Source organism: Lissotriton vulgaris, chromosome 1_1 (genome assembly GCF_964263255.1).
Source record: "Lissotriton vulgaris chromosome 1_1, aLisVul1.2, whole genome shotgun sequence".
Lineage (NCBI taxonomy): Eukaryota > Metazoa > Chordata > Amphibia > Caudata > Salamandridae > Lissotriton > Lissotriton vulgaris.
The window spans coordinates 1,398,541,758-1,398,566,979 of NC_141685.1; the positions used below are offsets into that span (position 1 = coordinate 1,398,541,758).

The following is a 25,222-nucleotide window of genomic DNA, read 5'->3' on the forward strand; positions in this document are numbered from 1 at the left end:
TATAATAAACTAGCTTATAGCATGGGGAGGGTTGAAAAGCGCTGTAGTCCTGATTCCACCATCATTATAATATGATTTCCCCTTTTGTGCTTTATGGAATTGTAACCATGCTGATTATATTGTTCTTATGCATGTTGCTGCTAGTATTGGCTTGTGTACTGCATTATAGAGCACATAAGTTAAAATAAACATTGTAAACTATATTGTGTCTCTGTTTACTCACGCTGTGGACAAGGATGAGTGTTTGAACGAAAGAGTGTTCTTTTTCCCGCGATTCCTGAGAGGGACGGAGTCACATGTTCTAGGATGTCTAATCATTGGTAGCTTCGATGTAGTACGGAGAACGAATGAGACACTATACCTAGTCGGATTGGGGTTCTGGGCACCGAGGTGGGTTTTCTGGTATACCACTACAGGCTGAGATCCTGGTTTCCTGTGCATAGTTCTGTGTATGTGCAGAATCCCTGCAACAATCCCAGAGCATACATTCACTCACATATCACAACATATACTCATACAGCTTGAAACACATACTCTACTTCTAGATAACATGTCTGGATGAAGAAAGCGAACCCCACTTACAACAAGTACATGATTAAAATACTAAGCCTAATCATAAGGGATTTTAATACCCCAGTCTAGTTCCTGGCACTTCTCACAATGCTTAATGACCCCATATGTGACAGAGTCCTATTACAGGAAACCCACCTCCTCAAAGGCAACTGGGGTCAGTTAAAATCTATATAGTTCTCTCGGTAATACCTCTCGTCGGGACCAAGAAAGAGAGAGGCAGTAGCTCTCCTGACAGTTAGTAAGTTGAAAGGGAAAGTTTTAAATAGAGTCGCCAAAGCGCTGTGAGAATTCTGGCAATATGGGTCTCCTTGAATGAGCTTACACTGTCTAAAGCAATCATGTAGGGCTCCTTTGATAAACCAAGAAAGATTGATCCAAAAGTCGTGGCCTCCTCAGACAGGGAAGTTCTAGTGGAGAGTGATTTTAATATTGTCTTAAGTACAATACTAGATGAGAGGGCCAAACAGGTTAGCTTTCTAACAATGGGACAAATGTCCTGGGCCTTAAGGACATTTGGAGTACCCTGTACCCCACCACTATAGGCTACTCTTTCTAATCAGCATCCCAGTATAGACCAGACTAGAGTATTTACTGGGCACATTACACATTTTGGCCAGGGCAATGCAGGCCGAGATAAGCTTGTCGGATCATGCCTTAATGTATGTTACCTTGAGGGATCCCTGAGCATAAAGCTCTAGCCTGGACTAGAGAGCAAATTGCAATCTAATTAAGAGTGAACATGCTCAAATTGAAATACAGGGGACAATTCAATGATCCTTGACAAATAGCCACACTATGAGATACTCTCATATTATGGGATGAACTCAGAGCTGTAATTCTGGGCGAGCTCAGCACCATAGTAGCAAAACTCAATAAGGACAAGAGGGACAAAAGGGAGGAACTCAAGGGGAAGGAGAGAGCTCTAGAAGCCAGTCATAAACAAACAGGGGCATACAAAGTCTGGCGGCAACTGTTGTTATCCATGATACAAATTAAAGGCATGGACAGAGTAGAGTATGCACTGCTCCACACACACCAACATTAATATTAAGAGGAAATAAGGCAGGCAAACTACAGACCTACAAACTAAGAGTCAGATTACATCAAGATAGAATTACAGAAACTTCTAACTCCAAGTGTTAACAAATAAGAGCAGACAAAGGCACCACCTAGACCTTCTGACACTAGGCTCACATTACAAGATTACCTGAATTTGGAAATCTTGTATCCACACACCACATTTCATCAATCAGAAGTTTTCTACCTGAAGTGGGAATATCTACAGGGACCTGTAACTACCTAGGACTATATTGTACAAAGTACCCTGGGGGGACATTTGCGCCCACTTTGTGCTCCCCCTGGGCACTTTGGTATTACAGAAGGGGCTGCATCCACTAGTGCGGCCCCTTTTGTAATACACATAGCACTGGTGCACATATAGAGCCAGCACCATCATCAAAGCGTGTTCCCTCATTTGCATGAGGTAGCCCCGTGCAAATGAGGGAATCCATTTGCCTCTGCGCCCGCGCCTTATTATAGACATGGGTGCAGAGGCAAAGAAGCTGTCAGGGGCACACTGTCAGTATACCCCTGATGACAGCCCTCTAGAGTGGGAAAAGGGGGTCCTATGGACACCCCCTTGCAGGTGGGTGTGGTCACTCACTGCACCTGTCTGCAGGGGAATCTTTCTCCCCTCTTGAAAGGGCAGGTGGTTTGCCACCTACACAGTGAAACACAGAGTGGCTGCTTCAAAGCTGCTTTGTTTTTCACTTTAATGCACTGCCCACAGGATGGCATGACTTTGCTGTTGCCATGGGGCAGTGCATCAAATGTAATAGGGTGCATTTTCCCTGTTTGCACCCGGCACAACTGTTTTAAGGTGCGCTGTGGCGCAAACAAGGATAGCATGCGCTATGTGTAATAGTTCCCCTGGTCCTTAATGTGCACTTTTCCTTATTCTGCGAAAAAAACACTGGCATTTTCTGCCTGCTCAAGCAGCAGAAAATTTCAATGGGAAGACAAGTGGGGGTGAAACATGTGGTGGGGCCACATGAAAGTTAGGGCAAGCTTTAACCTGCACCTGAGTAGCATTGTCTGCTCCCCCAGTGCTGCTGTAGGGGTTATTCTGGGGCCAGGCTGTATTGTTGCCCCCAGCTGCTGCAGTAGCATAGACAATTCTGGTGAGTCCAGAAGTATCAGGTCAGGAGTTTGCAGACCTGATGATTTTGGGCCTGGAGACATTTAAATCACGAGCAACAGAATTCCACCTGGAGTCATTGCTCCGGGAGCAATTCTCCCATTCATAATAATGTCCTTAGTCCAAGAGTATGTAATACCCAAAGCCAAATCTGATTTCAATGTTCCTCTGTTCTCCAAGCCCACATCAGCGTACTTACCTATTGGACAGGAGCCCAGAGATGGCTGATAGGTGACATATTTAAGATGGGTGGTGGGAAACAGGGATCAGCAAGTGTGAGGGGAGCTAGACGAATGCAGGAAAGGCAGATCAGCTTAAATATGTGCATCAGCACTTCCATGCCCCTGCAACATGTATTACAACACTAGAGCCGTCTAAAACAAGGGTCCAAAATGTATTTCCAGATCACAGAAAGTTATCTCAAAGGTGGTGACAAGATGCAAGGTCAGTGCAAATGTTTCTCGTAAACAATACCTTTTTTCCTTCCACACACTGCTGAATTTCTGGTTTCGTCAGGACAAGATGCTGGCAGTTGTGAGGTTGCCACATTATGGCTCGCCAGTCGCAGGTTCGATTGTCAACACAACTGAGACACGGAACAACCCACTGTCCTGAAAACAAGGAAAATCATTTAGTAGATCAAATAAATGTTACTGTGCACTTGGTACCATGAGTGAATTATTTACCCATTGCATATATACTAGGGTCTGCAAAAGATTTAATTGGTACATCTAGAATTATGACCCAATAAAGACAACAATAATGAAGAATTAGGAGACTATTTTTGATGCAAGAGGTGACTTTTCTTGCATAGAGATGTTTTAAAACTTTTTTCGAAATTAATTTCAATTAATTTGCTTCACAGATTTATAGACTGGCTTTACATTCTATCAAAATTATAAGGACCGGACTACTGCTAAGAAATTTTCTGATAAAATAAGCTGAGTACAACAGGCCTGGGGACAAGGATTTGTGTTGTCTGGATAAACTAGCTCAAACTCAGCTCGTTCTCCCCTGATAGGCCATTATAGTTCCCATGGTATGGCTATTATTTATGCCCAGGCACACTCTTCCCTGGGAGCAGATTTTACTCCCGGGTAACACAGACATAGCACTGTCATTTGACCTTCTACTCAACGGCTAGTCTTCGTGTTGATCCAATTAGACCTCTTTTATCAATGATCGAATACTACTGGAGCACTTGTTCTCATCTGATCTACTTGAGTCCAATGGCAAAGGGCCATACTAAAAATGTATGTTCTCTTTGGTATGTATATCTGATGGATATTCCCTATGTCGGATGACGGATAGTCGCGTTCGATATATTTGTCTGATAGATGCTTCTTATGGTATATTTGGCTGATGAATGTATGCTCCCAATGGTATGTTCATCGGATGAATGTATTCTTCCCGCAGTATATTTGTCTGATGCATGGATGCTAACTAAGGTATGCTTGTGTGAGGGGTGCATGCTTCTTACAGTAAGTTTATATGATGCATGGATGCTTCCAATGGTATGTTTACCTAAAGCATGGATGCTTCTTACAATAGGTTTGTCTGATCGAAGGATGGTCCTTATGTTATTTTTATGTAATCAATGGATGCTTCGTATGTCATGTTTGATTGATAGATGGATCTTCCCTCTGGTATATTTGTCTGATGGTTGCTCCCTATGTTATGTCTGCCACATGGTTTGATGCATGGTCCTTACAGTACATTTGTCTAATGGATGCATGCTCACGATGGTATGTTTGTCTACTGCATGGGTGCTTACTATGGTACGCTTTCCTGAAGGATGTACTCTGCTCATCGTATGTTTCTCGGATGGGTGGATGCTCCCTTCGGTATATTTGTCTGATGGATGCTTCCTGGGATATGTCTCACTGATGGATATATGCTGCCCCATACATGCTTGTCTGATGGATGCATGCTCCAAATGGTATGTTTTTCTGCTGAATGGACACTTCTCATGGTATGTTTGCCTGATCGATGGATGCTCCCTACGCTAGGTTTGTTTAATGGATGCATGTCCCATACAGCATGATCGTCTGACACATGGACGTTTCTCATGTGTGTTTATCTGATCGATGGATGCTTCCTAGAGTATGCTTGACTGATCAATGAATGCTCTCTAAGGTATGCTGAATAGATGGTCCCTATGGTATGTCTTTTTGATGAATTTTTCAGCGGTAACCGAACATGGTTAGTATTGTCCAGCTGGGCCTTATTAAAGTCACAACTTTTTCGCCATATTCGAGAACTCAGAGTTGATTTTACCTTTTCCAATCAGAGATGCCAATTCCTTCCATGCCTGTGGGAGATGAGTCTGTGTGCCTTGGACTGCAGACCCCCAGTGCTTGTATACAATGTAAGCAGCTGTACTACAAACCTCTTCTTGAGTGCGGAGAGCATATTTTACAACTGTTTCTCACTGATTATATTTGTCTCACTTCCCGGTCATGTGTGGTATATGGTTTGTAGCTGGTGCTAATGCTGGGGCAGATGGTACTGGAATCTAGCCTAAAACCATGTCTGAAGAAATAGGGAATGATGTACGCAAACTCCAATTCTGCCCATTTAGCTCAAGCTAGAATCATTTGCACAATGTTTAGCCCTGTTAAATTACCTCCAGGGAAGACCTGACTGGAAGTGCCTAGTAAACACAAGGAGTGTAAATTGCACTTAAGTCCTAAACTGAGTTAGTGTTAACACAGGAGTAATTTGCTCCCATTTTACCACTAACTCATGCGCCTAATGTACCTGAGTTTACATGAGAACTTGTATATATGTTCAGCCAGTATGCATGAGTGTATGAGTGTGTTCAAAGGTAGTCCGATTGGCTTAGTCAATGCGTTGATATGAAACCTTTTTCTCTTTTCTCCAATTTCTTCTTGATGGCTGCATGTCTTATAAGGCACACCCATTCACACACCTACTTTTTATGTCTAGCACTATGCAAGAGCTTTTGATTTTACTAAAATCTTATGTATAGCATACTTAAAGGAACTTTCAGTCACCTCTCTTCATCTATTCGTCTGTTGTTGTGAAATTCACATTTTGCTTCTGCCCATACAACATACAGTCTAGCAGTGGATCAGCCTACTTAAGCCACTGGTGAATTTCACTTTAAGTGACTGCATTTTACTCTCACAATGAGCACAGGCACAGATAAAGCAGTCCCTTCACTGCCAATGTTTTTGGTTTTTACTTTGTAATTACTTCAGCACCCCCTTTGTGTTTAGAGCCTAATGTGATAGCAGGATTCTTGCTAGCACTGGCCACATTTCACCTTTATCAGTGTGTTGACAATGCTGCTGTTAATTCCTTTTGTTTATCTCACTAATTGCATCCATTTGAAACAGTTTTGCGTTAATGTATCTAGTTTTTTCTATGAATGCAGTACACAAACCAATACTTTCGATATTATAAAATGAGAATTCATAAGCGCACAATTCTTTAGAACACGTTTATTCTAGACTCATATCACCAATGGTTCTTAAATAAACTTTGCCTTCCTTCCTTCCTTCATTCATTATTTCTTTTTTTGATTCTTTCTTTCTTCTTTCTTTCTCTTTCTTTCTTTCTTCCCTTCTTTCTTTCTTTCTTTCTTTCTTTCATTCTTTCTTTTTCTTTCCTGCTTTTGTTCTCTCTTACCTTCTTTCTTTTCTTATTTTCTTCCTTTCCTTCCTTTCTTCTTTCATCTTTCCTTTCCTTCTTTCTTTTCTTTTATTCGTTCTATCTTTCTTTCTTTAATTTATTTATTTTGCCTATTCTTCTTTCAATCTTTCTTTTTTCTTTCTTTCTGTCTTTATTTTATTTCCTTCTTCCTTCTTTTTCCTTTTCATCTTTCTTCTTTCCTTCATTTTCTTTCATTTGTTTTTTTCATTCTGTCTTTTTTCTTTCTTTCTTTCTTTCTTTTCTCCATCATTCTTTCTTGCCTTCTTTCTTTCATTGGCTTTCTTTCTATCTTGCCTGTCTTTCTTAAAAACAAGAGGCTAGCAGAACAATTAGCTTTTTAGGTATGTGTTAGCCAAGACCTTTTGATTTTATTAAAATTATGTGTATAACATAATTACTTATAGGAGTTTTCAGACATACATCATCCATTTGTCTGTGTTTTATAATTCACATTTTGCTTCAACCCTCTCAAGCATATATCAAGGGGTAATGCATCATCCCACTTCAGCTGTTGGCAGACTTCACTATGAATTATGGGATGCTGCTCTTTCACAACAAGCACATCCCCACACAAAGTAGTTCCCTTCAGTGCCAGGGAGTGCTATAGTAATGTGTGCTCTTTTGAGACCCCAAATTTTTTTTTTCCTTTAGACATTTATTTTACATTAATAAAAGCCTGAACAATAAAGTTTGGCAAAACCCATGGCAAAACAAAACAAAATTTGCCAAAACACAGTTGGTCAATGCCTGACCTATTGGCTTTGCCAGTTCTTGTTTCCCTTTGTTTACTTTGGGATGGAAAACAGAAAAGAATCTTAGCAGTTTGAAGTTATCTGGTTGCCAAGAGGGTCATTGCAACTGTGTCCTTCTCTCACACAGCTGATTGATGCCAGGAGGCACATAGTTAGGTAGAACTCAGTTCTACTTTTTTCCAGATTCATTTTGGCAGTGCCAACAGGGTAGCCAAGGCTGAGCCGCAGAGAAACTAAGGGCCTGATTTTCTAACGTTTTAGGTAACACAACGCAGAAGGGGAACTTTCTGCACAGTATTGAGTAAAATGGAGAGAGCAGAAATGTGCCATGTCTACTGAGATATGGCACGCTTTTGCTCCCCACTGGTGCACTGTGTGCGGCATCGCACCAACGCAAACAGCTTTGCTCAATGGTGCTATTGTGCTTGTGTGAAGGGCAGGATTGTTTTTATGCAGGAAGGTATACTTTCCTGCATAAAAGCAATTCTTAGGGAATTTTCCCTTTTCAATGTGTGCTGCTGAAAGCAGCACAACTGGAAAGTGGAAATAACAAGGAGAAATAAAGATATTTAGGTTCATTACGCCTCTCTGTGGTAGGAGCACCATTTTGGCTCAACCACAGGTTTACTGCCTTTAGTAAATCTTGCCTTTTAACAACAAAACTGTTGTTCTATACTTATAACCACAGGAAGACAATATCCTGATGAAGGTGAAATGTTACAGAACAACCAAACCTTCATTGTAAATGATAATTGTACGTCACAAAATGGTCACTGTGTTGAAAGATTCATCAATGATGTAATTATTGATTTCATGCCAATGTATAGGACATGAGTATTTTTAACTGTACACATAAGATAAAAAGTGAAGAATTGTGTATAAGATAAGTGCCAGATTAGCAAAAATTGAGTTTTTTTAATTTTTTTATCAAAAGAGGTACGTAAAGTTTGTAAGTAATGTTAGATATATTTGCATATACTTGATGAAAATTAAGATTTGATTATGAATAATAGTTAACATGAGTAAAAAGTAATAAACTAATTGATCAATACATGTACAAATTTGTTCTCAATATGTTATTTTGTGTTTATAAACAATATGACTCATGATTAAGTATTAATTAAAGACAATTTCCTTGGACATGGTCTTAATTAATACTAGAATCCCTAATGTTACTAATTTCCGATGTTTCTAATAATTGCCACTATTGTCTAGACACTCTTCATTATCAAGCACCCTGATATACATGACAGTCATAAATGGGACAATCAGATGTACAAAATAATCATACTTGTGGTGCAGTGGACCCTTCATGACTCTAACACGCCGTGCCACTGCACGGGCAGCACCATTGATAGCTAAGCCCCCGAACAGCTTCACATCCGCACAGTAGGCATCCACCACCCACTTCCTCCCAGAAGGGTGCTCTCACCAAAGGCAGAAAAGAACTTTAAAAAAGAAATATAAAATGCAAGTAGTGGACAAGCGGAAATGCTATCTTCATGCATTTTTAACTCTGACAAAGACATGTTTGGGAAGGATTCAGCATATTCCCACTTCCAGAGTAAACGGGATTTAGGTGATGTGAAAGTGACTTAAATAGTACAACATTCATCCTGAAGGGTCATTTTGATACAAAGCAAATCACTCGGACCTCACCCTAGATGCTGATTAATTTCAAGTCGCTCTACTCCAAATGGTGTTGTCTTTATAACTTCTTTAACTTCTTCCTAGAAAGACTCTCCCCTAAGCGTGACTGTACTAAGAGGTCATTCCAGACCATCCAGGCTCGCGCAGAGAATGCTGTTCCTGCTACTCTAGTTCTCGGTAGGCCCCCTATATATATCTCAGTAGAAGATAGACAGAATTGCAAAATGAAACAAAACAACTCTTGCACAGCACCAATATGTTTTAACACCCACCTTTGGTATCTCCGCTCTCACATGCTGGCAGCTGTGCTTGTGACATTGTACTGAGGTATTCTGCAGCCAAGGGTTTTAATCCACAAGGTTCCTCAGGGTGAATTGTGAGACCGCAATCCTAAAGAGAACATGGTATTGTATGTGATAAACAGATCCTTGTAGGGCATGCACACAAAGCTCCTGAAACAAAGAATGTCAAAAATAGTCCACCCTTCACGCACAGTAACACAGCTACTGACCAATCAAATGCTGACCCATAGCCTCTCCGGGTATTTGTTTTTTTCTTGATTACATGAGCTTTTATAATCAGTTAAAACTGTCTCTAGCCAGACATAACATTGGTAGAAAAACAGCATGCATTACTTCTACAAATGTTATCACTGTAATATGTTACATTTTTTCAAGTAAGGTAATTGGTATTAAGGCGTGAATGCATGCACGGGTCATGGTATGTGCGGATAGATACATGGTGACATGCATGCAGTGTCATGAAAATGATTGAACCGGGTTACTAAAATACAGTATTTATTTGAAAGAGTATGCGACCACGCCCTGACCAGAAAGCAATAATTCATTTTAAGTGACACACAAAAATAGGCATTTTCTTCCCTCTAATGAAACCGAAAGTTTTGTATGTTGTGCCAGTATGTACAGAATTCACAGATCCACAATACATTTCAATACAATCCTTTGTAGCACGATGCTTTTACCTATCCCTATATTTTAATGAAATGTAAAATACAAATCTTTATATAAAAAAGGACTTCAGTCTAACAATGCAGGATTTAAATAAAACGAAACAAGAACAAATTATCATGTTTGCTTATAAGCTGAAGAGCACATACATGTATCTGCCCAAGGTCACACAGGTTGGGGCGCTCAGCTGAAATGGGAAGTTATAGTTAATCCAATTATAGTAAGATTTCACTTTACAAAAGATCTTCCGCAATAATATCATATCCCGAATATTGAATACCTCAATATTATCCAATATCCCAACCTTCAGTTCCAGCTGGTTGAAACAGTCTTATTTGCTGCAAATAATGGGTTTAGGAATACAGAAGCAAGCAAATATGTATGGAACTTGGTCTTATGTACAAAGTGCTTCAGTTTTCCCAAACCCTCAATTAAAGGGTTTGCAACTGCTAAATCACTTTTTCTGATGTACTAACCCCATTTTGTGATTCAGAGACCTTTTTCCAAATCGTAAAATGGGGTTAGAAACCCACACCGAAGTGCAATTGGGAAGGGCATTATTAGGTACCTTCCTTCCAAATTGTGAGTTGATAAAGTACATGTCAACGGTTTGTGACTGTAATTCCGGTTACATTGCTGGTCGTAAACTATTGATCTGTTACAAACTCCCAAGTTGGGGTAGTAACTGATTCTTACACAGGAAGGGGTCTCTTTTGTACCTCTTCCCCTCTGGGAAGCAGTGTGACAGCTTCAAAGGGAGTAGACAGTGGTCCAAGGGAACACTGACTGCTCTCACTGAAGGTTTCCAAAAAAGAAAACTTTTCTCTTTTTAAAGCAGCCCGGGTTTTTTAGGAAACCTGGGGATGCGTTACACATGCAGCGCATTTTCCTTCATTGCGCCGGGGTGCAAATTTAAAACGGTTTTATGGGGAATGTGCTAGCCACCGGGCAGCCGCGAACTTGTTCTGGCCTGGGGGCAGCGCATTCACGTGAAATACGGAGCAGCTGCTTTGAAGCTGATCCATGTTTCACTATGCAGCTGGCAACTCACCTGCACTTTTAAATGGGATTAGAGACACCCTTGCAGGCGGACGCAGTCAGTGCCTGCACCCGCCTGCAGGGGTATGTCCTGGGGGTCCGTAGGGCCCCCTTTCCCAACTCCAGAGGGCTGCTCTCCTCTCAGGGGATGCACTGATAGTGCGCCTCCTGAGGGCTTCCTTGTCTCTGCGCCCGCGTCAGTAATACAGCACAGGCTCAGAGGCAAAGGGATTCCCTCATTTGCATTGGGCACACCCCCATGCAAATGAGAGAACACCCCCTTGAAGATAGCGCTGGTCCTTTATGTGCGCCAGCAGTAGTGGTCAGTGGTGGGGGTAGCTGCCGGGCAGTGACGTGAGGAGGGGGAGGGGCAGGATGGGGGTAGTAATCTATGGATTACGGAGGATTTTAGGTAAGTAAGCATATAAATAAATAAGACAGATTTTGTTGCGTGCACTGCATCGCATTTGGGGATGCAGTGCGCACAACGAAAATCATCTTATTTATTTATATGTTTACTTACCTGTAATCCCCTGTAATCTATAGACAACTACCCCCCAATCATGCCCCTCCCCCTTCCCACATCACCGCCCGGCAGCTACTCCCACCACCAACCGCTACTGTGCGCCAGCACTATTGGCATTACAGAAGGGGCCGCACAAGCATCTGCAGGACCATCTGTAATACCAAAGTGCCCCGGGGGTGCGCAAAGCGGAAACAAACGCCTGTTGCACGTCCGTGGCCCTTTATGTAAGATAGCCCATGGACTGCTTTAAGAAAAACCATTACTCCCTCATAGGACATCTTTGTCCCAGTCATTACCATAGTGAGGATGTCCCGCCTTCCAACAGGCACCTAACAAGTTAGTCTGTTCATTATTTTTTATTTGAGCCCTTCCCACCCGCCTCCATGTTTTCCTGTCCCGAGACAGGTGAGATAATGCTCTATGACACGCTTTAAGATACGTGTTTATTTGTTGTTGTGCATACTCATAACTGTATTCGACGCGTGCTGCCTTCCCGCGTTGATGTTTTCTGCAGTAGCTCGTGTGTACATATTTGCTCCACTCGCGGTCACACTCCCCATGCATGTGCTTGACTGGGGCAGGGAGCATTATCTGCTGTCTGCGGGCAGGCCGAACAAATATTAGGAAATTCCCCTAAGGGCAAATATGTGCAGGGAAAAGTTTTCGCTGTTGTGTTGGTGCATATTAGGGATGTGCTTGGTTTTGAGCCTAAGCCTGTGGTGGATGGTGGCTTTTATTCACAGTACAGTGCCCCTGTGGTGGATGATTTGCCCTTGCATGATATCATTAAGGAGATCCTTGCTAAGGAGTGGAAGGATGTGGATAAACAAGATATTCCACACTTCTTAAGTATGCAATATCAGTTGGCACAGTTTGATGACCAGTTCCAGCAGGTCACAAAGGTCAATTAATTATTGTCCTCTATGGCCTCTTTGTCTTTGTTGTCTTCTGAGGAGGCAACCCTTTCGAATCCAGTGGAGAAAAAGGTGGAGGCTTCTTTGAAGCATGCGTATGCAGCTTCTAATTGTGGGACCAGGGCCAGTACTTACTCTGCCTATGCCTCACAGGTCCTCATTATGAATTTTGAGAGACAGATTGACTGCCTTCAAGATCAAGGAGATCCAGCACCTGTCCTGGCTCATTCCTCGAATTGGAGGGCGTTGGTTACAGTCTGGAAGGTGGTGCAATTCTTCCAGAACCAGTTGCTGGGAGCGATCCTGTTGGTTCGTACCGACAATCAGGTGGCTCGTTGGTACCCAAATTGCCAGGGGCACAGAGTGTCCTTCTGAATCTTGTGGCCTCATTGGTTTGCTCCTGGGGGGAGGCCCATCTCAGGCCTCTGAGGGCAGTCTACATTCAGGGTCAGTTGACTTTTCATGGGCACAGCTTTAGCCGCAACCAGTCTTTTTCGGTTTTGTACCATCTGTCAGTGCACCTGTTCAGGGACATTTGTCTCTGGTTTGGAGAGCCCTGGGTCGACCTCTTTGCCTCTCCCCACAATCCCCTTCCTTCTACGATTCTGTTTGAAGGTGGTTTGTCCTCAGGCGTGGGCAGAGGATCCCCTTTCAATTCCTTTGCCCTCTGGTCTTCTGTATGTGTTCTCTCCGATTTCCCTCCTCTCGGAGGTGATCAGAAGATTCAGTTGGAGAGACTGTTTGACATCCTGATTGCCCCTTTTTGGCCTCATTGCCTTTGGTTCCCTCTGTTGCTTCAGTTGTCCCGGGGCAGGTTTGTTCAGTTCCCAGTGATCCCGTCCCTGCTTCAATTCCCAGTCCTGTCCTTGCCCCGTCTGCCAACTGATACTGACCGCTTGGCTCTTGAACGCTTAACGTTGGGAGTCTTTGGGGTGTTCTTCTCTGGTGGTGCAGAAGAGTCAAAAGTCCCATAGGGATTCGACTCTTAAGTCTTACAATAAAATCGGGGGCTCTTTTGTCATGTGGTGTGCCTCTCAGGAGGTGAATCGAGTTGCTGGGGTGCTGACGAAGATTCTTGAGTTCCTGAGGGATGAGTTTTTGAAGAATCTTGCCCCCTGTATACTGGCTGCTCAATGTGTTTATATCCATGCCTGTAGGGTGTCGGGAATACCCTAGAAGGTATTGCTTCTTTGGTGGTTCGGTTGTTGCAGAGTTTTTGGCTCTGTCGGCTGGTGTCTCTAGTGATAGTTCCTTCCTGGGACTTGCCAACTATGCTTCAGAGTCTCAAGTTGTTCCCTTTTGAGCCTTTGCTGGAGGCCGATTTGTTGTGGTTATCTACTAAGTTGGTTTTTTGTTGGCCATCACTTTGGCCCATGGGTTGAGGGAATTGGGGGCTTTACTGGTTTCCAATTTCTATTTACAATTTCTCCTGGATAGGGTGATTCTGCTGTTGGATCTGGCTTTTCTCCCTAAGGTTTCTTCCACATTTCATTTGCAGCAGAAGGGTATTCTTCCTGATTTTCCTGGGGAAGAGGATGCTCAAGTTCCTTCCGTTTTGGATGTTCGAAGGGCTCGTCATATTTATCTGCAGTGCACTCAGGGGTTTCGCCTTTCCCCTGCTATGTTTGTGTCCTTTGGCAGGGTGGCTAAGGGGAAGTAGGTGTCTACTTCCACTATCAGTAGGTGGGGGCGCATGGCTGTTTGTCAGTCATAAAAATCTTAGGAATTGACTCCCCCGGCTCAGGTTCAGGGCCGTTCCACTAGGTCTGTGTCTGCTTCCCAGGATGAGGCTGCAAGATTTTCTATCCAAGAAATTTGTAGGGCTGTCACCTGGCAGTCACATCTAACTTATATCAAGCATTATCAGATAGATGAGTTGCATGCTTCAGTGGATAATCCTGCTGTTGGTGTTATGAAGGCAGCTGTATCTTAATCTTGATTTAATAAATTTATTTTGTTGAGTTTTTTTGTGTCTAGCTTCATTCTTGTGTTATCACATGTGAAGTCCTCACTATGGTAATGACTGGGACGAGAAGGTCCTATGAGGGGATAATGTGTTGTTACTTACCAATAATCTTCATTAACCCGATTCAGGTTCTCCTCCTCCCAGTCGTGTCCCTTCCTGCCCTCTATTGTTGTGTCTCATCTTGTTACTAGCAGGCATGAAATTAGGTGGGAGGGGCTTATATAGAAAAAAAGAGCAGCCTAGAATGATAGGTGCATTTTGGGGGGCGGGAACTCCTCACTATAGCAATGACTGGGACGAGGAGAACCTTAATTGGGGTGATGAAGTTTACTGGTAAGTAACAACACAATCAAATGGATGGTGCTCTGCTGTGCCATATTGGCCACCATCGCTGTGACTGTAGCCAATCACAAGAAGTTACACACTGCAAATCTGCTGAATGAATTTTAAGGTGGCAGGTATTTCTGCCACCCCCTGCAATTTAGTAGTTTGTGAAACAATCAATTTGTATATAGGTCTATTTTCAAAATCAGATTGCATTTGCAAAAAGTTGGTGTAGTATTTGGGACCACTTTAGGCGAATGTAATCTTTGTAGATCAGGCCCTTTCTACTCAAGATACCTGGGCCTCTGTCTTAGTTGTACCATGCAGAGAGTTTTAAATAGGAGGTATTTGTCCGCCAGTACCCAGTGCAACAGCTAAAGTTGTGGGGTCAAGAAAAAAGTTCCCCGAGGATCTGGCAGATTGGTTGGCAATGTTTAACAAGCATTGACAAAGACTACTGACCTTATCTTTAATATGCAGGCACTTACCTATTGGTTTTGGTGATGCTTCTTTGTATTGAGATACTGAATGGCCAAGCTTTTTCAGTTGGCTATCCATGCATGCGTGTAGACACACGGCCAGCCATCTAGGAATGTTTATTGTGAAACTACAAGGATAATCAGTCTAGGATGGATTGAATTCTTGAAATACTTATCGAAAGCTGAGCAGCTGGTCTGGCTCACATTGTAAGGCATTGAAAGGCAGGAGCGACATTCTTCCTTGTTCAAAAAAATTTGGTGATCCCACCTATCACCCAAAATAGAATCTAATGCATGCCACAGAAACGAGCACCATGAGGCCCGGTCAGTTTTTTACCGCAGCAATGTGTAAAAGCACTTAGAAGGCCAATAAAATGGAGGCTTTTTTGTTTTACCGGTGTTTTGTGATGGCTTGATTTTACTGCGAAGAATGTGGAGCTTTTAGCTGGTGTTTGAGGCTGGAGCGGTACTAGACAGATCTATTGTGACATCCTGGCCAAGTTTTGGGTGATCTGCTACAATAGAAAGAATTAATATAAGCTCATGTTGGCCATGTGAAGTATTGTCACATAACTGGGATACAGTAGTCTGATCTTTGGAAGGTGTGTTTGGTCCTGATTCTGGCAAACTGTGATTCTTATTGCAGAAACTCATCTAACTGCACTTACTGGGTGGTGATCCTCTTGGAGTATTGATACATATGCTCCCAACAAACCCATTAAAGGCATTTACCTTACCATTTCAGAAACAGAAGTGGGGTTCTGAGGAGCATCATCTGTAAATTAGCCCATTCATTATGTAGTGAGTCCTTAAATAACTATGGGACATATTACCAAGGGGGGCGATAGGCAATTATCGCTGATTTAGCGGCCGTTTTCGGCCGCTAAGCGGCGATAATTCTATCGCCCTATTAGCAAGGTGTTGCTAACTGATGTTAGTGACAGCTTTTAGGCGATAGCGAGCAGTTTGGGGCCCACTTTGCATGTCAGCGATGTTTATGGCTAATGACATGCAAAGTGGGTGTACCCAACCAGTTAGCGACTGAAAGCAGTCGCTAATGTCGCTATCGCCTATTTGCAAGGCAAGCGTAGTGTTGGAAATATTCGCGCTAAGCGCGAATGTCTCCAAATACTAACACCTGCCCAGATCAGTTCTTAGCCATGTTATCCAATGGGAGGTGGATAACATGGCTAAGAGCATTTCGTCGCTAATGCGTGAATATGGCTGTATTCTCAGCGATATTCACTCATTTCGCCGCTATCGCTGGATATGTTTGCACAATGAAGAAAAACGTTGCTAATAGCATGTTTTCTCCGCTAACATATCCAGTGATAGGCAGCGATAAAAAAATCGTCCCTAATCCTATTTAGCAAAAAATATTGCTACTTGTTGGTAATATGCCCCTGTATACGTAGGATAATTGCACAATGACCATTTGGCAACACTCAGGTTTATTGCAATTGAAATTCAGGGAAATACAGGTTGCTACTTCACCTTGAATTGTTGCTGAATTTTGTGACATATGGGTGGTGGTTCATTTGTGCCACGACTAAATATGTGATCACATATGTAAAATTAAATTTGCAATATATGTCTGAGGAATATATGCAGACAGACCCAGTTCTGAATTGTTAGAAAGCAAGCTGTTAAAAAATAATAATAAACTCTGTGATGATTAACTTCCATGGAGGGACTGTTTGCTGTTGTAAATAATTTAAGAAGATCCATTTCTGGAACTCTTCCTATTCATTTTAATGAGGACTGGGGAAGTCAACCACGTTGGGCAATGGGAAGATGACTCACCAGGGCCTGCCCCACCGACAGGGTTGGTGACCTAAATGCTCATCTTTATGTCTTACCCTCCTACCTTTTTTCCTTTGATCTTCCAAATTGCTTAACTTGCACACCCTGAGCCATTCCATTCTTTAGAATGGGTATTGGTATACGGCCACTTCTAGGAATTTCCACTTCTGGCTCAAGCTGACCTTAGCACCCAGAATCTGGATCTTGAGATCCGCTTCTGGTCCTGAGCCTTCCTAGCATGGCCTTTCCTATTCAGCACCTTCGTGAGGGATGATCTTTGTGTGGTGCTGAGCACCCACCTCCTGGAAGCTTCCTCTCACTCTATATTTCTTTTCCAGTCTTTCCCACTCACCTAGAACATTGGGGATCAGGCAAACCTTAGGCATACCCACTCATCCACACGGCGCATCCCTCTCTTTCAGCAAGCTCAAGATGCGTGGGACCAGGCGTGCAACACTCGTAGGGCTGAAAGGTGTTCAGCCCCTCCCTCCTCCCCCCCCTTGTGTGTCCCAGCCCGGGCTGCTGCAGCTCGAGCTTCTGTGGGCTCGGCTGGGCCGTGTCTAGAGTCTTATCTCCAGCACCCGAGTTTTTCACAGGTCTTTAAAGACCATTTGCATATTCACATACCTTTGTAAACTGGTTAACAAGGCTTAGTTTTGTTCTGGTTCCAGTACCCCCTGGGGCCCCACTCTGCCTCTTCCTTACAAATGTATTTAACCTTTACTACTGTAGTGTGAGAATGCATTTCATGAAAAGGAATACAAAGTAGGGTTGCCAAAAGAAAAATACCAGCCATTTGTTGTTTAAAGAACCTGCAAAGGCCTCGTCTTGACAATGAGAGGGGTATACACAAAATAGTATGTATTCATAAGTAATGTAACTTTTCTATCTTTGTTCTCTTTAATTATCAGCCATGGATCATTCAGGCAGCCCTAGAACACAATTAAAAATGCTGTCTATTTATATTTGCTGTTCCAAGTATGCACACATAAGTGCTGAAAATAGGCTTTAGGTGACTGCTTATTTCTGTACAGCCTGGGACATTAATATAGTAAGCTGGCAACCCGAATCACAAGACTGGAAGTTTGTTGCAGGATGAGCGCAATATTCATTTCCTCCACCCTCGATCCCTGAACAGTGTCGGACTGGGAACGCAAACCGGCCAAGGCAATTGCGTGGGACTGGCCGCTGAGGGGGAGTGGGGGTCGTGGAAAACACTGCAGCAGCTTTTGGTACAGGGGGCCGATATTGCAGCACTGCTGCTAAACCAGCCCTCTGTATCAAAACCGGCCACCATCAGTCCAAAACCGGTCTCCACACTTCCGTCTCACTGAGAAAACCCCCGGTGCCTGCTATGCCCAGCCCAGCCCTGACCCTGAATAATGCCATAATAGCAATAGTTTAACGTATATCTGAAACCCTAGGCCAGCCCTCAATAACATGCTGAGTTACTTCAAGTGTCTGGGAATGCACCCTGCATTCAGACAACTCATTCCTCATGCTTGCCCTTCACTTTCACACTCACCCTGCACTCGCAACGATCACAATGCACTCACACTGATCACCATGCACTCACACCATTCACGCTGCACCCACAGCTATCTAATTTTTTTTAAAACACTTTCCTTTAACGGCCAGTCGGCTTCCGCCTCTCCTCTGTCCTTTTCATCTCCCTGTCCCGGCCGTCAGCAGGAAGCACCTCGGCACACAGGCTCCCCTGAGCAAATCACAACGTTACAATGCAGCATTGTGATTGGTCTGACCGCTGTGGATCGGCACTCAGATTGGAACAGGGAGCCTGTGCATGTTCCTGACCAGGCTGTGTAATGCAGCCTGGTAGTAAACATGCAAAGTGCGCATGAACAGTTTGGTCGGCCCAAGAGGGCCGGCCAAACAATTAAAGTCACACTTAGTGCAAACCACTCCTCCCCTGCTCTGGCCAGCTCCGCCCCATCCCACCACTGACTTCAATATGGAAAATAAAATGGTAATAAAGATACGTTATTATTATTTTGATTTTCCTTTTGAGCAGTGGGGCTACGTTCATCTGCCTTAGCGGAGGAGCCGCCACTGCTGCACTCGTCTGACACTTTACTCGCCTTCCCCCTCACTGCTCACTCTGTAATCTCACTCAAACAAGCCCATCACTAACCATGCATTCATTCGTCCCACTCTGCACTTACATCTGCACCCAAATTCATACCTCACTCACCCTACAGTTACTCCTCTTTCCCTACTCTCAAACTGTTGCATCGCTCACCCTGCACTCACATGGCACTCCTGTCTCCCACGCAGCACGGAGGGTTAATGTGCCTGCTACAAAGAACATGTATCATGCACATCACAGAACTGAATGTGAGTAAACTACGAGTAGCCCTATTAAAAAAATGAAATGTTTCTCAGAAAGGGGCTATAGAGAGATGAGGTGCATTGTTGGTGAGTGATAGTGAGGGGATTCATGGAGAAGGAGGAAATGGGAGAGGGGCGCCAAAAAAGACTGTTGCACTGTGTGCGACCACTGCTAGGGCCAGCCCTGGCTGGGAGTCTTAGCCCCCTCGAAGTTCGGGTCTAGTTGCGCCCCTGCGTGGGACAATCTAGTTTGGCACGCTTACCAGTCCTCCGCTGGTTTTTATAACATCTTATCGCAATGCCAGTGTGTATTTTCACACTTGCTGCCATAACAGAAAGATGATAAAAGCCACCAGTAAGCTGAACATTCATTCCACTCTGAAACTGGTGAGTTGCAGCTCCTGAGTTCAGATCCCACTACGGCCAGCACAGCCATCCATCCTTCCGCCGGTCGGGATATTAGAAATATAAATTTGATATTAGCAGCTTCGTTTGTTTGCAGCGCTTAGAAACAGCCTAGGTGTAGGAAGACACTCTAGATAAAAAACAAGTAATTATTATTACTATTATGAAAATGGGACGCCAGAATAATCGCGTTTCTGGACATGGTTCAGGGTCAAAGGGTTATATGTCGTTACTACGAATTCCGTTGCAACGCATGCCTTTTCCACGCATGCGTTACCACGGAATTCGTTTTCCCCGCATCACCTTTACCACGTCGCTCTTACGTCGTAAAGAGGAAGCAAAACTTTATTCCGATTCCTCTCTAACGACGCTGATTTCTTCGCCACGGCGAGTTCTTTTTTTTATGGGGGGGAGACCCCCCAACCCCCCTTTTTAATCCTACGTTTTTATTAAAATGCGTGGTAAAGACGATCGTTGAAGGCATACGCGTTGAAAAGACGTTTACGTGGTAAGTGCCACGTTGTGAACGTTACGCGTGGTAATGCCTTCGTTGTTAATGATGTTTCCCGGGTCAAAGTTCCCACCAGTAAGTCAAACCTTGATTTAGTTTGCAAACTTCGAATCAGTTGTGGTGCTCCTCGTTGGATGATGATATGCTAAAGGTTGAAATAATGTTGGGTCATGAACTTGCAAAGATATTCCTAGATATTTCTTACTACATTTACATGCTCGGATGTGAGTATTACTTAAATATCGTATTTGGACTCATAAATAGTACATATGCGCCAGAGTGACAGGTCATATGGAGCCTGCCATTAATAGTGTAGATAATAAGTGAAAACAGCTGTTAAACTAATCCAATGCGAAGTCCCTCCCTTCATAAAAACGTGTACATTTATCAGTTATTTATCGATTTGTTCACCTAGATATGCAATTCTGATTTTAATAATTAGATTTATGGAGAGGAGTTAAGCGTCTAAACAGATATTACTTCAGAAAACAGAACTGAAATAAAAAAGAACCGAAGAAACTACCTGCTTTGTGCAAAGTCTGTGTGTGCCTTTGCCCGGTATTCATCCACTTTCCATTCGGCTACTATTGTAAAACCATAATAGAACCGGCCACACGGCTCCTGTGGCTGCTTCATTGAATACACTTCCTGGAGTGGGGTGTAAAGCAATGTTTACCTTTAGAAAGAGCTCTAAGCCATGTTTGCAAACCTGTTTCCCATGGGTACAGGATGGGAGGAACCGCTTCGAGAATAGACATACAAAACAATAGGTATAATGTCCATCCTGGTTCCATTGTAAAAAATAATGTCTTGGAAAAAAGTATGTGACCATGCAGTTCAACATAAATTGTTCCACTGGCTTTAAAAACATAACAAACAACATTCAGAAATGCTATTCTGATACCAGTAGATTATGCAAGCTTAAAAAAACAGAAATGTAAACTAAAATATGTAATAGTGCTTACAGAGTTTGTCCATTTTGTATTCTGTTTATTTTTTCTATTTTTCACACACACACATATATTCACTGAAAAAACTAAGGTTAAAGCAAGGTGATAGGTGAAAATGAGTGACATAATATATGGGCTAATTAGCAGTGCAGTGGGCGCCTGGTTAGTGAGCCGGCATCTTATTAGTGTGTGCATCTGTTGTTATGTATTTGGGAGTCTTCTAAAAGTGTTCACGCTTGGATAGCTGGTAGTGGGTGTATGGGCCTTTGGTGGTGTGAGGGTCTTCCATGGTGAATTTGTGATCATCTAACGTTGAGTGTGTCGAGGTTGGATGGGTGTGCTTGGGCATTTGATGGTTTCTGGGTGGGTGCATGTGAGTGTGTAATGTAATGTATGTTATTCTGAATTTGTTAAGCGCACGGGCACCCAGAGGTTTCATGGCGCTAGTAGTGAGGAGAGATAACAAAACAGTTAACCTAACCCGAAGCTTGCTTGAATAACCAGGTCTTCAGTGCGCCCCTGAACTGTAAAAATGTAATGTAACTGTTACTAATGTAAATATAATTTATAAAGCGCAGCTCATGCCCGGGGCGTCTTGTGTGATGCTGTACCTCTCTGGCTGTGTAAAGTGTCTGACGGTGTGGGTGGATTTATGGGCGTATAATGGTAGGCTTAGGTGTTTGTAATTGGTGGATGTCTGATTAGACTGATGGTGTGTGTGTGTGTGTGTGTGCAGTGGTGCCAAATGGTGGTGGTGTGGGTATATGATGGTGCGTGGGCTTCTGATGGTGGGTGTGGGAGTGTAAAGCTGGATATCTGGAGGTATCATTGGGTGGGCGTGTGCGTATGGTGTTTTATGCTGTGTGTTTCTGTTGTTCCATTGTACTGGACAAAACGCGTTGGCTGTTCTTTAATACATAACGCTTGTTACATCCAAATTATTTATGAATAAAAAAGAATATTTGAAGAATATACTCTGTTGGACACTGATTATGTTCCTTGTTGTTCAATATGCCAGCATTCAGTGGTGCACCGTTTGATTTTGATTACAAACCTGTTTAGTCCAGTTGAGGACCGCACCTTGACAGTGGGTGCTTGAACTGTGTGCACACAAACAGGCTTGGGATATTTCCCTCATCGTTATATACTTGGGGATAGTAGGATAGGTGTGAGTCGCGATAGAGGTTTCACTTTCGTTTTTTTGTTATTGCAGGTGTGTCCCAGAGGCTCTACTGGGCATACCCCTACAGGCAGATGCAGTCACTCACTGCACCCACCTGCAGGGAGGATCTTTGCTCTCCATTGAAATGCAGACTGGTTGCACAGTGAAAGGTGGACCAGTGGCTTGAAACACCCAGTCCATCTTTCTCTAGTGTCCACTTTCAAGTGCCGGCCCAGGATAGTATATTCAGGGTGATACAGCACTCTGTCCCATTCTGCACACAGATGAAAATTGAGCACCGTGGCACAGAATAGAACAGTGCACCATATCCTTAATGTAGATCCTGGGCTGTATATCTGCATAGATTAGGGCATAACTTTTACTTTACATGGGCATGTCCTTAACCCCTTCGACGCTGATGACGAGCTCAGCTCGTCATGAAGTACACCTCTTGTACGCTCATGACGAGCTGAGCTCGTCATGAACCGCGAGATTTGCGAATCTTTAGCGCACAGCGGGAAAATGTGCCGCACCGATGGTGTTAATCAAGTTATTCTCTCCATGGGAGAAATCAGTGATGTAGAGAAAAATAGGGCAGAAGACGATGAGCATCTCTATCCTACCCCTTCCTTGTCATATTGAGAATAACCAAATCCCCTTCCCAGGTCACGGGGACAGGTATTGAGGTATCATTGTACAAAATCCCAATTAAAGATATCAAACCCCAGTCAATCCCCAACTTTGCCATATTTTGCCACGGTTGTTCTGGTTCACAGATTCAAAAGCCTGGACAAGCTCAAGGAATGCTACATAAAAATTTCGTTTTTGCTGCTTTTCCTATGCAGTAGAGAATCCCTCTCAAAAGCCAGCTTGATTCAACTGAAGAACTCCCTTTTTCAACAATCTGTTTCTGGACCTTGACCAAGATCCACGAGGAATACGCTTTGACTCATGCCATGAGGATTTTTGGGCCTATATGCCTCCATGTCACCTATCTTCTTTTTTACATGATACAGACCAATCTAGTGCCTATAAGTGACTCTGTAATCCACTTTATGATGTTTAGAAAAAGTGACATACAGCCCTAAAGAGGTCTAGTAGTGTTATACAAGCCACCTTGGTGGCCAAACAAAAGTTGGGTTAATAGCCTAATGTGAATAAAGCATCTTGAACTCTAAAGGCAGATACTCCCCATTTTTCATCCTCAAGCTTTAAAAGATGTGACGCAAACTCCTAGCACCACATAACCTTGTGATACTCAAAGTAGCCCAGAGTGCGGCAAACTGGTATCACAGGGACAAAGCCAGACCATAATCAGAACTCAATACTCGATGCTAATGCCAGATGCAATGCTCTTCTCAAGGCTGTCAAGTACTCCCCAACGGTTCTCATAGCCAAGACGCCTCACTATCCATATAAATTGACTGACATCAGTACTTCACTGCCAAAATCAGCACCGCAAGTCTCAACATCAGCAGCACAAAATCTCACCCAGACAAACCAGAAATAGCATTGCCCCAAAACTTTAAAAACATTGCTTTTGGAAAGAAAATCTAAATTATTTCTTCAAAGAATAACTACTAATATCAATAGCTCCTATGATGTGATTTGTGAGTAAATCTGCTCTGCAGGAGAAGCCTGGAGAGTGGACGTTCAGTGACAAGAGTGCCTTGCAAATGACGTGCAGTCCCACAAACTTGAGAGTTTGCAGCCATTCACAAAGGTGCATTTAAACGTTGATTTATTCTTGACGAGGGAAAAGTACATTATTTTTCCAAGGACGCACAGTGAAGGAAATTATTTTAAAAACTGGTGAGGTGTAGAAAAGGGGGATTGTCTACGGGAAAATTAGCATCCCCCTGAAGGAAAGAAAACGTTATGTATGAACCCCTTTTCATAGGTGCCGACAAATGTGTAAATGTGCACCATGTACGTTGACAAGTGTGTGTATATTCCTGCAAAGTTACTATAGTCATGATCAGTGCTTTGAACGGGCTAGTACTTAAGGTACCGAGTACTGCACTTTGTTAATTTTCGAGTGAGATTACCAGCACTTCTCAGCAGAGGTCCACTACGTTTAATGGGAGAGTACAAGCACTTCTTGGCAGAGGTCCAAGACGTTTAATGGGAGAGTACCTGCACTTCTCTGCAGAGGTCCAATAGGTTTAATGGGAGAGTAACTGCAATTCTTGGCAGAGGTCCAATACGTTTAATGGGAGAGTGCCTGCACTTCTCTGCAGAGGTCCAATAGGTTTAATGGGAGAGTAACTGCAATTCTTGGCAGAGGTCCAATACGTTTAATGGGAGAGTGCCTGCACTTCTCGTTAGAGGTCCAATACATTTAATAGGAAGAGTACCATCACTTCTTGGCAGAGGTCCAATACGTTTAATGGGAGAGTACCTGCCTTCTCAGCAGAGGTCCAATATGATGATTAATGGGAGAGTTCCTGCACCTCTCTGGAGAGGTCCAATACGTTTAATGGGAGAGAACCTGCATTCTCAACAGAGGTCCAATAAGATTAATGGGAGAGTACCTGCATTCTCAGCAGAGGTCCAATATGTTTAACAGGAGAATACCTGCATTCTCAGCAGAGGTGCAATCCGTTTAATGGGAGAGTACCTGCATTCTCAGCAGAGGCCCAACATGTTTAACGGGAGAGTAACTGCACTTCTCGGCAGAGGTCCAATACGTTTAATGGGAGAGTACCTGCACTTCTCAGCAGAGGTCCAATACGTTTAAAGGGAGAGTATCTGCATTCTCAGCAGGGGTCAAATACGATTAATGGGAGAGTACCTGCACTTCTCGGCAGAGGTCCAATACTTTTAATGGGAGAGTACCTGCATTCTCAGCAGAGGTCAAATACGATTAATGGGAGAGTTCCTGCACTTCTCGGTAGAGGTCCAATACATTTAACGGGAGAGTACCTGCATTCTTAGCAGAGATCCAATACGATTAATGGGAGAGTGCCTGCACTTC

The 25,222-nt window shown here is 43.2% G+C and overlaps 1 protein-coding gene across 1 annotated transcript in view; it reads right to left on the reverse strand.

The window, feature by feature from the left end:
• The window catches only part of CPED1 (cadherin like and PC-esterase domain containing 1), a 349,963-nt gene that overhangs the window by 85,126 nt on the left and 239,615 nt on the right, over positions 1–25,222 (reverse strand). The window contains exons 8-9 of the mRNA XM_086967003.1: positions 9,123–9,240; positions 3,245–3,381 (exon numbers count right to left, since the gene is read on the reverse strand). Coding sequence (XP_086823129.1) covers positions 3,245–3,381; positions 9,123–9,240 — 255 coding nt within the window. The remainder of the gene's footprint in view (positions 1–3,244; positions 3,382–9,122; positions 9,241–25,222) is intronic.